Raw genomic sequence first — 14,632 nt, 5'->3', positions numbered from 1 at the left:
AGATTATTTCCCACATTATAGAATGTTTTTAAAAAATTTTTATTAACATAATTTTATTAAAAAGTTTTTCCAAAAACTAATAATTTCTCATTCAAAGGTTGATATTAGTGTTTATGTGTTGTTTCAAATGACAATGCTATTCAAGAATTTCAGAAATTACATATAGGACAATGAGAATTACTGTGTAACTCTAGGTCCCAATTTACATTTTTTAAACCAGATTAAAGGTAACTTAAGGATTTGTGGTTCAAGACTCCAGCACATGGATAAACCAAAATTTATGCTACCAAAATTATTGCCAAATAATATCTGCATGATAGTATTCACAATGGATATTTATTTCTCCCTGCTATCCAATTTTAATAATTCCCATGGCTATTTTAGATATATTTTTAATGGTCTTATAATCCATTCTTTGATCATTTGATTTTCGTCTAAAAATTTTTTTTAATGTTTATTTATTTTTGAGAGAGACAGATACAGAATGTGACGGGGGAGGGGCAGAGAGAGAGGGAGACACAGAATCTGAAGCAGGCTCCAGGCTCTGAGCTGTCAGCACAGAGCCACACGCTGGGCTTGAACTCACAAACCGTGAGATCATGACCCGAGCGGAAGTCGGACACTTAATCGACTGAGTGTGCCCCTGATTTTCATTTTAGAGTAAAATATCTCCAGTATGCTGTTTTGGACCCACAGAAAAGTAGAACCAATTAATAGACTGCTTAATGACGATTCACTTGAAAATTAATAAATTAAGGAGTAACTTTTTTATTTACAAAAGAATACCACAAAGCCTGCATTTAATTAGTGGCCTTCCTCAGTACTTATAAATTATACTTAGTTTTCTCACACTACTATAATAGTGGTGTTAATATTATGCCTATTATTAGTAATAGATCTCCTAGGATTACACCTAACATTAGCATTATTACCACTATTACTATTATTACCATTATTAATACTCATTAGCATTACTAGTAATACTAATAGTATTATATATGTTACTAATAGCAGTTAGTATATTTCTGTTGCATAAATGAGGTATACCATAGAATTTAAGGAGGGATTGAGATGTATCAAGGAAAGGAGATTGGAGGCCCTTTCTAATCAATGATATAACTTTTTTCCAAAATGGGAAGGTAGAAAATTATAAAAAGTAAAACACTAAGGGAAAATGGAAAATAATGAAATAATTGAGGCTTGTTTTTGAGATTAGTGCTTTAGAGATGCTGTGTGACTTCTGGTGTATTTTGTGGCTTTACCACCCCATGCCTGCTGAACAGTTTGTTTTCCAGTTTTACAAACACACTGGTACATTTGGGCTGGCTATAAACAGATGCTTACTGATTGTATAAATACCAAGTGAGTGCTATTTCAGCGAACACAATACCATCCAATTAGGAACTGTAGTTTCCTGTGTTAAATCAAGTCTTTTGTAAATGTAACATTGTGTTTGTGCATGTGTGTGTGTGTGTGTGTGTGTGTGTGTGTGAGAGAGAGAGAGAGAGAGAGAGAGAGAGAGAGAACCTCTTAATATTTCTCCTTTACTTGAGAAAATTTTATTTTGTTATATATACATCAATATAGAAATAAAAACTTTACAGCTTAATGTTAATATTACTGTATTCTTAGATTCTTTTATGAGCATAATTTGATATAAGTAAATGTGCATCTACATCATTTTAATGTGTACAAATGTCATTTCATACACATATGCCAATATTTATTTAGTCACTTTCACTGATTTTATGAGATAGCAAATAAGTAATGATAATTTTTTTTTTTTTTTTAATTTTTTTTTCAACGTTTATTTATTTTGGGGACAGAGAGAGACAGAGCATGAACGGGGGAAGGGCAGAGAGAGAGGGAGACACAGAATCGGAAACAGGCTCCCGGCTCTGAGCCATCAGCCCAGAGCCCGACGCGGGGCTCGAACTCACGGACCGCGAGATCGTGACCTGGCTGAAGTCGGACGCTTAACCGACTGCGCCACCCAGGCGCCCCGATAATTTTTTTTTAATTTTAGCATGGTTGATACACAGTGTTATGTGAATTCCACATGTACAACATAGTGATTCAACAACTCTATACATTATTCTATGCTCACCACAAGTATAGCTACCATCTGTCACCATGCAATGCTATTATAATACCATTGACTATATTCCCTATGCTGTACTTTTATTCACATGGCATTCATTACATAAACTGGAAGCCTGTATCTCCCACTCTCCTTCACCCATTTTGCGCATGCTCCCAACCTCCCTCCTCTCTGGCAACCATCAGTTTGCTCTCTGTATTTATATGTCTGATTCTTCTTTTTGTTTGTTTGTTTATTCATTTGTTTTGTTTTTTTTAGATTCCAGATATAAGTGAATTTTCTCTGATTTATTTAACTTAGCACGATACCCTTTAGGCACATTCATGTTGTTGCAAATGACAAGATCTCATCCTTTTTATGACCGAGTAGTATTCCTTTGTGTATATTTTATTCCACATCTTCTTTATTCATTCATCTATTGAGGGACACTTGGGCTACTTCTATATCTTGGCTGTTGTAAATAATGCTGCAATATTCTTAGATTCTTTATTACTGTCAAATAATAGATGAAACAAAATAGGATGATACGTAGGCAATCCCTAACCGGTAGCTTTAAGATTCTTTTTGTCCTTAAAGTATATGTAACTTGCTACACAAGTTTAAGGTCTTGTCTATTTCACACATTGCTTGAAAAGCCTACTTAAGAAACAAACAACATAATCATGATCTTTGTCTTAAATGTTTGCTAAATAAATGAGTATAAAAAGTTACATAGGTAGGAAGTGGAAATCTATTTCCAGCTATGGAAGACTAGTTTATATTAGAACAACTTCATAAAAATAAGTAGAAAAGCTAGTTATTATAAAGTGATTAAAAAGCTACCAAGAGGGGAGCCTGGGTGGCTCAGTCCGTTGGGCGTCTGACTTCGGCTCAGGTCACCATCTCACAGTTTATGGGTTTGAGCCCCACGTCGGACTCTGTGCTGACAGCTCAGAGCCTGGAGCCTGCTTTGGATTCTGTGTCTCCTTCTCTCTCTGTCCCTCCCCTGCTCGCGCTCTGCCTCTCTCTCTCAAAAATAAACATTAAAACAACAACAAAAAAAAGCGCTACCAATGAAGTAAGGACTTGAAGGCCAAAATCCTAGATATGAGGGACATTTAGAGATATAAACCCAACATTTGGTACCACTTTTCCTCTTAAGGCATTTGCTGATTTATTGGCAACAACTAAGAAGAAGCAGAAATAGTGAGCAAACCTTTATCAATCTTGAATCTGGGAAGGCCAAAAACAGGAATATAGGGTCTGCTAGGGGGAGAGTCCTAGCAGATATAAGATATATATCCTATCCTAGATTGGATAAAAATCAATTCCTTTATGTCAAACTGCCTGCCATGGACAAAAGTAAATCATCTCTGGAGGGAAGAGAACACCATTCCAAGACTCAAATTATTTCTACAATTTTTGTACACATGCTTATCAGTCAATTAAAATTACTATGAGACATAGTATGAGACAAGCATACTATGAGACAAGACAAAATGACTAAAAATAAAGAGAAAAATAATAAAAGAAACAGACACACAAAAGATCCAATTATTGGAATGTTGGATACTCTAAAATAATTGTGAATAATATGTTCAAGAAAATAGATAACAAGACAAAGAATATCAGCAGACTGGAAATGTTTTTAAAAAGAGAATCAAATGGAAATTCTACAAAAGTGAAAATATACAGACATAACTTGGAGATATTGTGGGTTCAGTTCTAGAGCACTGTTAATAAAGCAAATTATCACAATAAAGCGAGTCAAATGAATTTTTTGTTTTTCCAGTGCATATAAAATTATATTTACACTATACTATGAAATATTAAGCATGCAATAGCCTTATGTGTAAAACAACATGTACCACCTTAATTAAAATATACTTTATTGATAAAAAATGCTAACCATCATCTGAGGTTTCAGCAAGTCGTAATCACTGATCACAGATCACCACAAGTTTAATAACTATGAAAAGTTCGAGATATTGTGAGAATTACCAAAATGTGACACAGAAATATGAAATGAACAAATGCTATTGGAAAAATACACTTTCTTGACACAGGGTTGGCACAAACCTCTAATTTGTAAAAATTCAATATTTGCAAAGCTCAGTAAAATGAAGCAAAATAAAATGAAGTATTCATATAATAACTGAAATGAGGAAGTCAAAGGACTGGGGTGCCTGAGTGGCTTAGTCAGTTAAGCGCCCAACTCTTGATTTCAGCGCAGGTCATGATATCAGAGTCATGAGATTGAGCCCTGAATCACGCTCTGTGCTGAGCTCATAGCTTAAGATTGTCTCTTTCTCTCTCTCTCCCTCTCTCTTCCTCCCTCTGCCCCATATAAAAGTTATAGGAAATACAAAGAACAGACAAACATGTTAAAAATACCAAGGGAATATAATCAGTAAAATTCAGACTGTGGGAAACTCTATGGGACAAATGATCCAGTATTTTCAATAAATAAATGCAAGGAACAGATTAAAGGAAAATCCATATGTAAAAATGATTTAAAAGACATTTTAAAAAGACAGGCAAAACTAAACCATGAGTATTTAGAGATACAGATGTGGGTTATTAACAGATAAAAAAAGGTTTTTTTTTTATATTTTATAAACTTATATTACCATAAAGTCAAAACATTTACTACTACTAGCATCAGGAGAGGATTGGGATTGAGCAGGCACATGTGGGCTTCTGGAGAAACTTTTCACATGTGTAGTAGTTACAAGGTTATTTGCTTTATAATAAGCTATTGTACATTTTAATCAGTTTTCTATATTTGTATTATATTTAATGATAAATTTTTTTAAAGATTAAACAAATAGACTTCATGGCAGATGAAACACAGCTGAAGAGTGGATTCATAAACTGATACAGAAAATGATCAAAAGGACTCAAAATGCAGTAAAATAGCAGAAGATGCACTTGGGACAGTAATAAAAAATGCCAATAGAGTCTTATGAGGGAATAAGAGAGAAAATAAGCCAGAACAATATCTGAGGAGTTAATAGCTAAGAAGTTTTCAAAATTGGGAAGCCTGGCTAGCTCAGTTGGTAGAGCATGCAACTCTTAATCTCAAAATTGTGAGTTCAAGCCTCATATTGGGTGTAGAGATTACTTAAAAATAGAAAACATTGGGGGCGCCTGGGTGGTTCAGTTGTTTGAGTGTCTGACTTTGGCTCATGATCTCATGGCTTCTGGGTTCAAGCTCCACATCAGGCTTTGCACAGATAGTACAGATAGGGTAAAAATAAGGCAACTGGAATTATAGGAGACAATGGAATAACACTTTAAAAATGAAAAAAAATAACTGCCAGCCTATAATTCTATTTCCAGTGAACATATTCTTTAAAGGTAAAAGTTAAAATAAAAAACACACTTACATACACATTTTCAGACAGAGAAGTTGTTTTTTGACACTTGTTAGACAATGAAATTATAATAATAATAAACAAAAGGTGTAAGAATAGGAAAGGAAAAATAAAACTATCCTTATTCACAAATGGCAGGATTATGTCCATAGGAAATTCAAAAGCAGCAGATTAGTAATCAGAATTAGTAAATAAATTTAGTACAACCACAGAGTACAAGGTCAACATAAAAATTATGATATTTTTATACTACTATCAAATAATTAGAAAATAAATAATATTCACTAAATTTTGCCTTATGATCTGTATACTTTTTTTAGTGCATCTTATACTTCAACTAAATTTTAAAAATCACATAGGCAAAATAATCTCAATAGGTATCTATTATAAATTAGATGTGATAAAAGCCATTCATCAAATTAGTCTAGAACACATTCCAGCCATGTAAAAGAGAGGTTAAAATAATTTCCAGGTACGAATTGGGTTAATACCTTTTCTGTTATAGGTTATTTACCAAGACTTTATTTTAACAAAACTCAAGATTATGAGAAAAAAAACATTTATTTAAAAATAAAATGTAATAAGATATATCATTTCCGTTCTATTTCTTAACTAAATGTTATTATAAGACTTAATTCTAATATATCTTTTCTTTCACTTTTGCAAAAATAAAATAGAGCAACAGGAAGGAAGGGAAATAAGCAGTCTCCAAATATTCCCTAATTCCTTTGCAAAGAGTAAAATCATATTATTTGGTAACACCATATTATTATACATAGTTGTTAGATATTGTGTGTGTGTGTGTGTGTGTGTGTGTGTGTGTTTGAGAGAGAGAGAGAGAGAGAGAGAGAGAAGGGAAGGGCCAGATGAAGGGAGAGGCTTAGCACAGAGCCCAATGTGGGGCTCGATCCCTGTATATTGTTAATAAAGCATATAAGGGTAAGACACAGTCTAACATCATTCAGCAGTGATAATGAACTGGGTAAGAATTGGCTCCAAAGTCTAATCATATATTCAAAATGGCCCATGGTTTAAAACAAGTTTGTATTCTTGTACTCATTTTTAATTTATTTAAATATTATGCTTTATTCAAGTAATACTATGTTAAGCCTTCTTAACATGTGAATAAAAGTAAACTAGGAGCAAGGAGCTTTCCAGCTCTTCTTAAAAAAGCTGTATGACTTTGAGTATGTCACTTAAACCCTCCTTATATTAGTTTCCTCATCTGTATATATCTATGATTATAGAAGTGGCTTTAAATGTATTACATGCATGTGTATTCAGTAGAATATTTATTTTAATTTCTATACAACCATTTTACATAATTCTTTACCTTATAGAATAATCAGTAATTACTATGGGCATATTATATGTCAAGCACTATTAGTCTTAACAAATGCAACCCTATTACTGATCAATCAAAATAATCAAGAAAGCATCTATTAACTGTGAATCTGAGTGAAACATGCTTATTATTCACTGCACAGATGACAAAGTGTAAAAATCATTTTTAAGTCAGATCTATGTTTGAAGAATTTCTGTTACAAGAATTATAGAGATGCGCAGTCATCTTTTAATAGAACATTCCAAATCTTTAAGTGGAAATTTTTGCTTCACTACCTTTGACTAAAACTTGACACTATTTACAGAGATCTTAAAAATCTTACAAATGATCTCTCACATTGACTCTTTAACATCTCTGTTGATAGACTTTACTTTGTACGCTGAGGGCAATAAACATTCAAACAAACAGGATATAGTCTCTCTGGTGCCAAAGAAAAGAAAACGCAGCTTTTCAAACAACAATCTTTCACTGGATCGCTGGTAGGAGGTAGGAGATGGGTGGTGGACCAGAATGGAATGTTTTCATTTATAACAGAAGAAAATGACCTACAAATTGGGAAGGAAAAACAAAACTGAACTGAACAAAAAGGTAAAAAGTGATTCATTAAATGTCAAACTCAAATGTTAGATTTCAGTGGCAGAAGAACATTTATTCTTTGATTTAGAAAAATAAATAAATGAGCAAAATTCATTCTGAAATTAAGATTTGAAATTAAGATTTTTTTTTAAGTTTATTCATTTTTGAGAAAGAGAGAGACAGAGTGTGAGCAGGGAGGGGCAGAGAAAGAGGGAGACACAGAATGTGAAGCAGGCTCCAGGCTCTGAACTGTCAGCACAGAGCTTGACATGAGGCTTGAACCCATGAACTGCAAGATCATGACGTGAGCCGAAGTCAGAGGCTTAATCGACTGAGCTACCCAGGTGCCCCTGAAATTAAGGTTTTTTAAGAATTGGCCAAATTCAGCCTAATTCTGGAAATGTTCAACTCCAGCCTCTTGCATCCAATGGATAAACATATATATATTTTTTAAACAAACAAGCAAAACAACTTAGTAATGGGAAATACGCAACATATACAAAAGAAGAGAGGATGGTATAATGAACCTCTATGTAACAGCCATTCTGCTTAAACAGTCAACTCATGGCTAATCATTTTTTTTTCCTGAGATATAATTGACACATAACATTGTATTAGTTTTAGGTGTACTACGTAATGACTTGATATGTGTATATACTGTGAAATGATTACCCATTAAGTTTTGTGAGCATGTGCATATTCTTAAACTCCCAGGAATAGATGTGAAGCCTGTGCAGTCACCTGGGGTGCCCACGCTTTGAAGGGCTCTGCTTGGGTTTCAGTACTTTGCTGTCTTTGCCTCGAAATTCTTAACAATTTTTTTTAATAAGAATCTCTAAGGTTTTATTTTGCATTGGACCATACAAATTAATGTAGCTGGTCCTTACCCTAGGCTTCTTAAGAAGTGGTTACTGACCAACCAGGCAGACTAAGGTGCTTTTACCCTAAGCTTCTCTGCATAGATACTCTTCCCTTGGAGCAACTGTCATATTCAATGATGTGTTGTTTCTTCCCCGTGTTTCACTTTTTACTTGTCTGTAAGACCTACGGCAATCTTTCCATCCTCGAACTCCTAGCACAGATAGGGTGTTTAGACATAATAAACCATCAGTAATTTGTTGCATGAATAAATGAATGAATCTCAAATGAACAAACTATTGGGGCACCTGGGTGGCGCAGTCGGTTAAGCGTCCGACTTCAGCCAGGTCACGATCTCGCGGTCCGTGAGTTCGAGCCCCGCGTCAGGCTCTGGGCTGATGGCTCGGAGCCTGGAGCCTGTTTCCGATTCTGTGTCTCCCTCTCTCTCTGCCCCTCCCCCGTTCATGCTCTGTCTCTCTCTGTCCCAAAAATAAATAAACGTTGAAAAAAAAAAATTAAAAAAAAAAAAAAATGAACAAACTATTGCTATATAATAGCCAGCTTCTAAAATGATAAAATATTGTCTTGGACATCTTGGACATCCAAGAATAAGAAGTTTAAATCAAATCTGAGTCATAAAGACCCTTCAGTTCAGTAAATCAAATGACAAAATATGGGATATTGAATCAGCTAGTTGTATCGTGAATGTGACAGCAACCTGGTTTTATATCACTTAGACAAAGCCCAGGTAGGTTGACATTCCTAAACACACATCTCTACTTAGAAAGTGATCTCAGAAGGCCCAATATTCCTTAAGAATTTTCTTGTCAAGGTGTGGTATAGGATAGTGACTAGAAAAGCAGGCCTCCCATGAGTCTTGCTGCCTGGGTATAAATCCTAGTTCTATAACTTAATAGGTAGGTGACTTTGAGCAAGTCATTTAGCTTAGCTGTGTCTCAGGCTTATTTATTAAATAGGGATAGAAGTAGAACCAATTTATAAGGTTGTGAGGATTTACGAAAAAATCATGTAAAGCCTTTGTACCCAAAGTATGATCCACAGACCAGTATCAATGGCATTACCTGGGAACTGGTTAGAGATGTGGAATCTCAGGATATACACTAGACTGACTGGATTAGTGGATGCACTGTAACAAGATCCCAATGTGACTCCCCTACCAAGAGAGTTTGAGAAGCACTTTAAAAAGTGTCTGGTATATAGTACTCAATCAATAAATATTAGCTTTCATCATCACTATGCCTTCTGAAGTTGAATAATCATAAAGGACCTGAATGATAATCTAAGTTCTTCAAGTTCTTTCTAAACCGATCTCTCTTATACCTCCAGAGTAACAGTTTTACTCTGGACATGAAAGTCTATACTGATATGATTGCTGAGTACTAACTTAGGCTGAGGTTACCGAACCAATCAGTGACCTGTTGTTATCCATATCTTCCACAGCAATTTGGGGAAAATATCATAAGGTGAGTCATCTTGAATATAGATGCAATATAAAATAAAACATGCTGCTCTTCAGAGGAGCAAATTACTGGAAGACAAAATTATGGGAAACAAGACAGAGATTCTATACCATGTGACACCATGTACTATCTGTTCAGCCATTGTTGAGGTCATCTGTTCATTTCTTTTTTCAATATATGAAATTTATTGTCAAATTGGTTTCCATACAACACCCGGTGCCCTCCTCAATATCCATCAGCCACCTTCCCCTCCCTCCCACCCCCATCAACCCTCAGTTTGTTCTCAGTTTTTAAGAGTCTCTTATGCTTTGGCTCTCTCGCACTCTAACCTCTTTTTTTTTTCCTTCCCCTCCCCCATGGGTTTCTGTTAAGTTTCTCAGGATCCACATAAGAGTGAAAACATATGGTATCTGTCTTTCTCTGTATGGCTTATTTCACTTAGCATCACACTGTCCAGTTCCATCCACGTTGCTACAAAGGGCCATATTTCATTCTTTCTCATTGCCACATAGTACTCCATTGTGTATATAAACCACAATTTCTTTTTTTTTTTTTTATGAAATTTATTGACAAATTGGTTTCCATACAACACCCAGTGCTCATCCCAAAAGGTGCCCTCCTCAATACCCATCACCCACCCTCTCCTCCCTCCCACCCCCCATCAACCCTCAGTTTGTTCTCAGTTTTTAACAGTCTCTTATGCTTTGGCTCTCTCCCATTCTAACCTCTTTTTTTTTTTTTCCTTCCCCTCCCCCATGGGTTCCTGTTAAGTTTCTCAGGATCCACATAAGAGTGAAACCATATGGTATCTGTCTTTCTCTGTATGGCTTATTTCACTTAGCATCACACTCTCCAGTTCCATCCACGTTGCTACAAAAGGCCATATTTCATTTTTTCTCATTGCCACGTAATATTCCATTGTGTATATAAACCACAATTTCTTTATCCATTCATCAGTTGATGGACATTTAGGCTCTCTCCATAATTTGGCTATTGTTGAGAGTGCTGCTATGAACATTGGGGTACAAGTGGCCCTATGCCTCAGTGCTCCTGCATCCCTTGGATAAATTCCTAGCAGTGCTATTGCTGGGTCATAGGGTAGGTCTATTTTTAATTTTCTGAGGAACCTCCACACTGCTTTCCAGAGCGGCTGCACCAATTTGCATTCCCACCAACAGTGCAAGAGGGTTCCCGTTTCTCCACATCCTCTCCAGCATCTATAGTCTCCTGATTTGTTCATTTTGGCCACTCTGACTGGCATGAGGTGATATCTGAGTGTAATCTATTCATTTTGTAGACATTCCCCTCACTGAAGATTTTAGTGTCTGGCTCCCTGTCTTCCTCCCCAGTACTATCCCTGTCTTACTTCTTTGTGGCTTCAGGATCCATGTACGAGCCACTGAACTCTCCGCCCTTTGAAGACTTTGTTTCATTTTAAGGATAGCTTTCTCAATCCCTCAGTCACTCTTGGTTTTTCTTAAAGTTTGTCGTCACCAATACCTGTGTCTCTTTCAAAATCTCAATTTCAAGCATTCCACTCTCTATCACATTGTAATTTTACCTTTCATTTCTTCATCTTTCCTTCAATAATACTTTAGCCCCATATGTTAAAGCCATCCCATCTCTCAAAGTCCATCAATCACTTTCTCCTTACCCAACTAGAGACCATGGCCCCTCACTATTGCCACACAGAAATTAAGGTATTCAAGAAAGATCACAGAGTGACTGAGCTACAAACAAAATCAGATCTCTTCCAGGCTTTAAAATAATTTCCACATTATTGGAGAATCTGTATAGTCTTGCCAGTTGCACTGTCCAGATGTGTATGGGGATCTTCTAGGTACAATGCATTACACAAATATATTGTAATGAGTTACAAAGATACATGAGAGAGAATTCCAGTCCTCCTGGAGTACAGTTTGGCAAAAAATAAAGCAGATATATCAATGGATATAATGGAAAATAGGAAATGGGGTGAGATGGGAGGTAAAGATAGAGTCCATGAAAACTTAGAGGGGAAAGAACTACTTTTAGCTGTGGGAGATCAGAGAAAGCTTCCAGAAGAAAGCTATGTATGTTACTTAAATAACATACTAAAGAACTAGATAACTTGGAAGTGCAGATTAGAACTTATGTTATAGGGGTGCCTGGGTGGCTCAGTCAGTTAAGCATCTGACTTCGGGCCAGGTCATGATCTCACGGTTCATGAGTTTGAGCCCCACATCAGGCTCTGTGCTGACAGCTCAGAGCCTGGAGCCTGCTTCAGATTCTGTGTCTCCCTCTCTCTCTGCCCCTTCCCCGCTTGCACTCTTTCTTTCTCTCTCTCTCTCAAAGATAAATAAATGTTAAAAATGATTTAAAAAAAAACCTTACAGTTATAACCTAATGGAGATTTAGAAATGTAGCAAGAAGTATAGGAGTATGCCAACAAAGAAAAGGAGTATGAGTAAAGGTAGGAGAGAATAAGGTGAAGAGCAAGCTGTGCATTCAGTTTGGCTGGAACAAAGGGTGCATGAAAGAGAAGAGGGCAAACCAGCATGATTGACCTTCCACTAGGATGTCAACATTGTTTTCCACCCACACACCCAACCTGTTTCTCTCTGTATTCCACCAGCCAGTTGCTAAAACTCTAAACATAAAACCAATTCTTGGTTTCTTTCTTTCCCCCACAATTTTTATCCATTTTATCAAAAAATCTTGTTGACTCTGCTCAACACATCCTGAAACCACCTGCTTCTTCACATCTTCATGGAAAACCCTTGAAATCCAAGCCACCATCATGTCTCACTTGAATTGTCACAATGTCGTCTCTCCTTTCACTCTTGTTCTCCTATAATCTATTTGCAGAGAAAGAGCAGCCAGAGTAAACTTTACAAAAATGTAATCACGTTACACTACTCCCTGTTTAACTTTTTACAGTGTTTCCCTTCACACTGACAATGAAATTCATATTCCTTATTTGGACAAAGTCCCGTACAATACACCCCTCTGTCCTCTCTTCTCTCTACCAACCCCTTACCTACTGGTCTACCAATGTAGGCTTTCTTTCTTTTCCCGAACATTATTTCTGCCTTAGATTCTTTGCATTAACTACTCCCTCTTCCTGAAATGCTGATGTGCTTCAGCTGTACTGCCCATGGCTAACTTCTCATCCTCAGATGACAGTTTAAATGTCACCTCTTCAGAGAAGTCTTCCCTGACTATCTAGCCATTCATTTATGTTTTATTATATCATACTACTTTAATTTTCTGCATAGCTCTCATTAGTCTTGAATGTTTTGTCTTATGTTTATTTTTTTATTGTCTGTCTCCTTTGTTAGAATATAAGGGCTCAAACATTGACTACATTGTTCACTGCTATACCCCTAACACTGAAAATGTGCCTGGCACTAAATGAATAAATAAATTAATGGCTAAATCAAACACAGCTAGAATTTTATGTGGGACCTTGAATGCCAAGATAAGAAGTTGGTCTTTATTCAAAAGAAAAACAGAATATTGAGAGTTTTGAGGTAGAGCTAGAAAGATACAAAAGACATACTATTTGTCTTCAAAGAGTTTATAATTCACAAATTATACCAAACCATATTATTAAAACCCAAACTCAAACCAAATCATATTATGAAAAAAAAAAGCTAACAATACAAAGTACCATATCGTAAGCACCAAATAACTGACATAAAGCAATGGATGCTACAGGAATTTGGCTAAAGAAGGGTGTGTGGGCTGGAATAATTGGAGGGGAGTTGGAACTTAAAGGCCACAAGACGGACACAGGTGGAGAGAAGGCAAGGAAGAAATGTCTTAAGCAGAGGAAACACTGGTAGCAAAGGCACAAAGGCAAGAAATGTTTTCAGGGAGTTCAGGGTGTAAGGAATAGATAATTTAGTCATCAACTAAAAGTACATACAAAGGAATTTACACCAATTTATTATCTTAAAAGCATAGTCCTTAAAAGAAATGCTTGACTCAGAGATCAAAACCTGAAAATCATACAAAGAATATAACATAATGACATGCCCATAAAATCATGAATTAAATTGTTTTCTATTTATTGGCAAGTGAATTTGAAAATTAATTAATATATCCTTTTTTTTTTCACTTCCCACAGAGTTGCCACCCCATTTGGAGGTTTTGAAAAAGCATCAAAGATGGTTAAATTCAAGGTTCCAGATTTTGAGCTACTACTCCTAACAGATCCCAGGTTTATGGGGTTTGCCAATCCTCTTTCTGGCAGACGGTCCTTTAATAGGACTCCTAAGGGATGGATATCTGAGAATATTCCTATAGTGATAACAACTGAACCTACAGAGGATACCACTGTACCAGAAACAGAAGACCTATGAAAAGAAAGTTATATGTGCCACAAAAACTTAGAACCATAAATGATGCTGTTTTATTATTCTACCTACTGGCAAATCCACTTACACTCTTCATTAGTAGCAATAATTTAATAGCAATTTAGCAATTTTCCTTTTATGACATTTAAATTCGATCTCATCTCAAACACTAATAAACAATTTGAAATCTAGTTTTAAAAACTTACAACTCACTTGTCTTTATTCATAATGTTGTTTTCACTCTGTCTAAATAATCCGGCCTTTTCATTGAGAAAGTCCAGAAGAGTAACTGACAACAAAAGGTTTCATCTCTTTTTCCTTTAATATTTGCTAGTCCTGAACAAATTTTCAAAATGATGTAGAATCAAAGTGCAGTGCAAGATATTTAGACTCATTTGGAGTTTTATTTAATGGATGAAAGCTATGGAAGACGATGCACAAACATTTTTTATGGAGGAAAGGGTTGGGTTCTTCCTTTCTGGTGACCAGGATAAAATAGCACATCTGGATGAAGTCTTTTCATTAGTCATTCTTAAAATTTCTAAACTACCTTGTAATTTTTGACTGGCTTTGAA

General features: G+C 35.8%; 1 protein-coding gene across 2 annotated transcripts in view; it reads left to right on the top strand.

Moving 5' to 3' along the window:
• MYOZ2 (myozenin 2) overlaps positions 1-14,126 on the top strand; it is a 42,636-nt gene extending 28,510 nt beyond the window's left edge. For both annotated transcript variants that reach the window (XM_047856945.1, XM_047856946.1), the window contains exon 6: positions 13,829-14,126. In XM_047856945.1, the coding sequence (XP_047712901.1) occupies positions 13,829-14,063 (235 nt within the window). In that variant the 3' untranslated portion in view covers positions 14,064-14,126. The remainder of the gene's footprint in view (positions 1-13,828) is intronic.
• The last annotated feature ends 506 nt before the right edge of the window (positions 14,127-14,632 follow it).

This window comes from Prionailurus viverrinus, chromosome B1 (assembly GCF_022837055.1).
Source record: "Prionailurus viverrinus isolate Anna chromosome B1, UM_Priviv_1.0, whole genome shotgun sequence".
Lineage (NCBI taxonomy): Eukaryota > Metazoa > Chordata > Mammalia > Carnivora > Felidae > Prionailurus > Prionailurus viverrinus.
The sequence above is the reverse complement of the archived record's forward strand: the minus strand, read 5'-3'. Positions and strand labels throughout refer to the sequence as shown.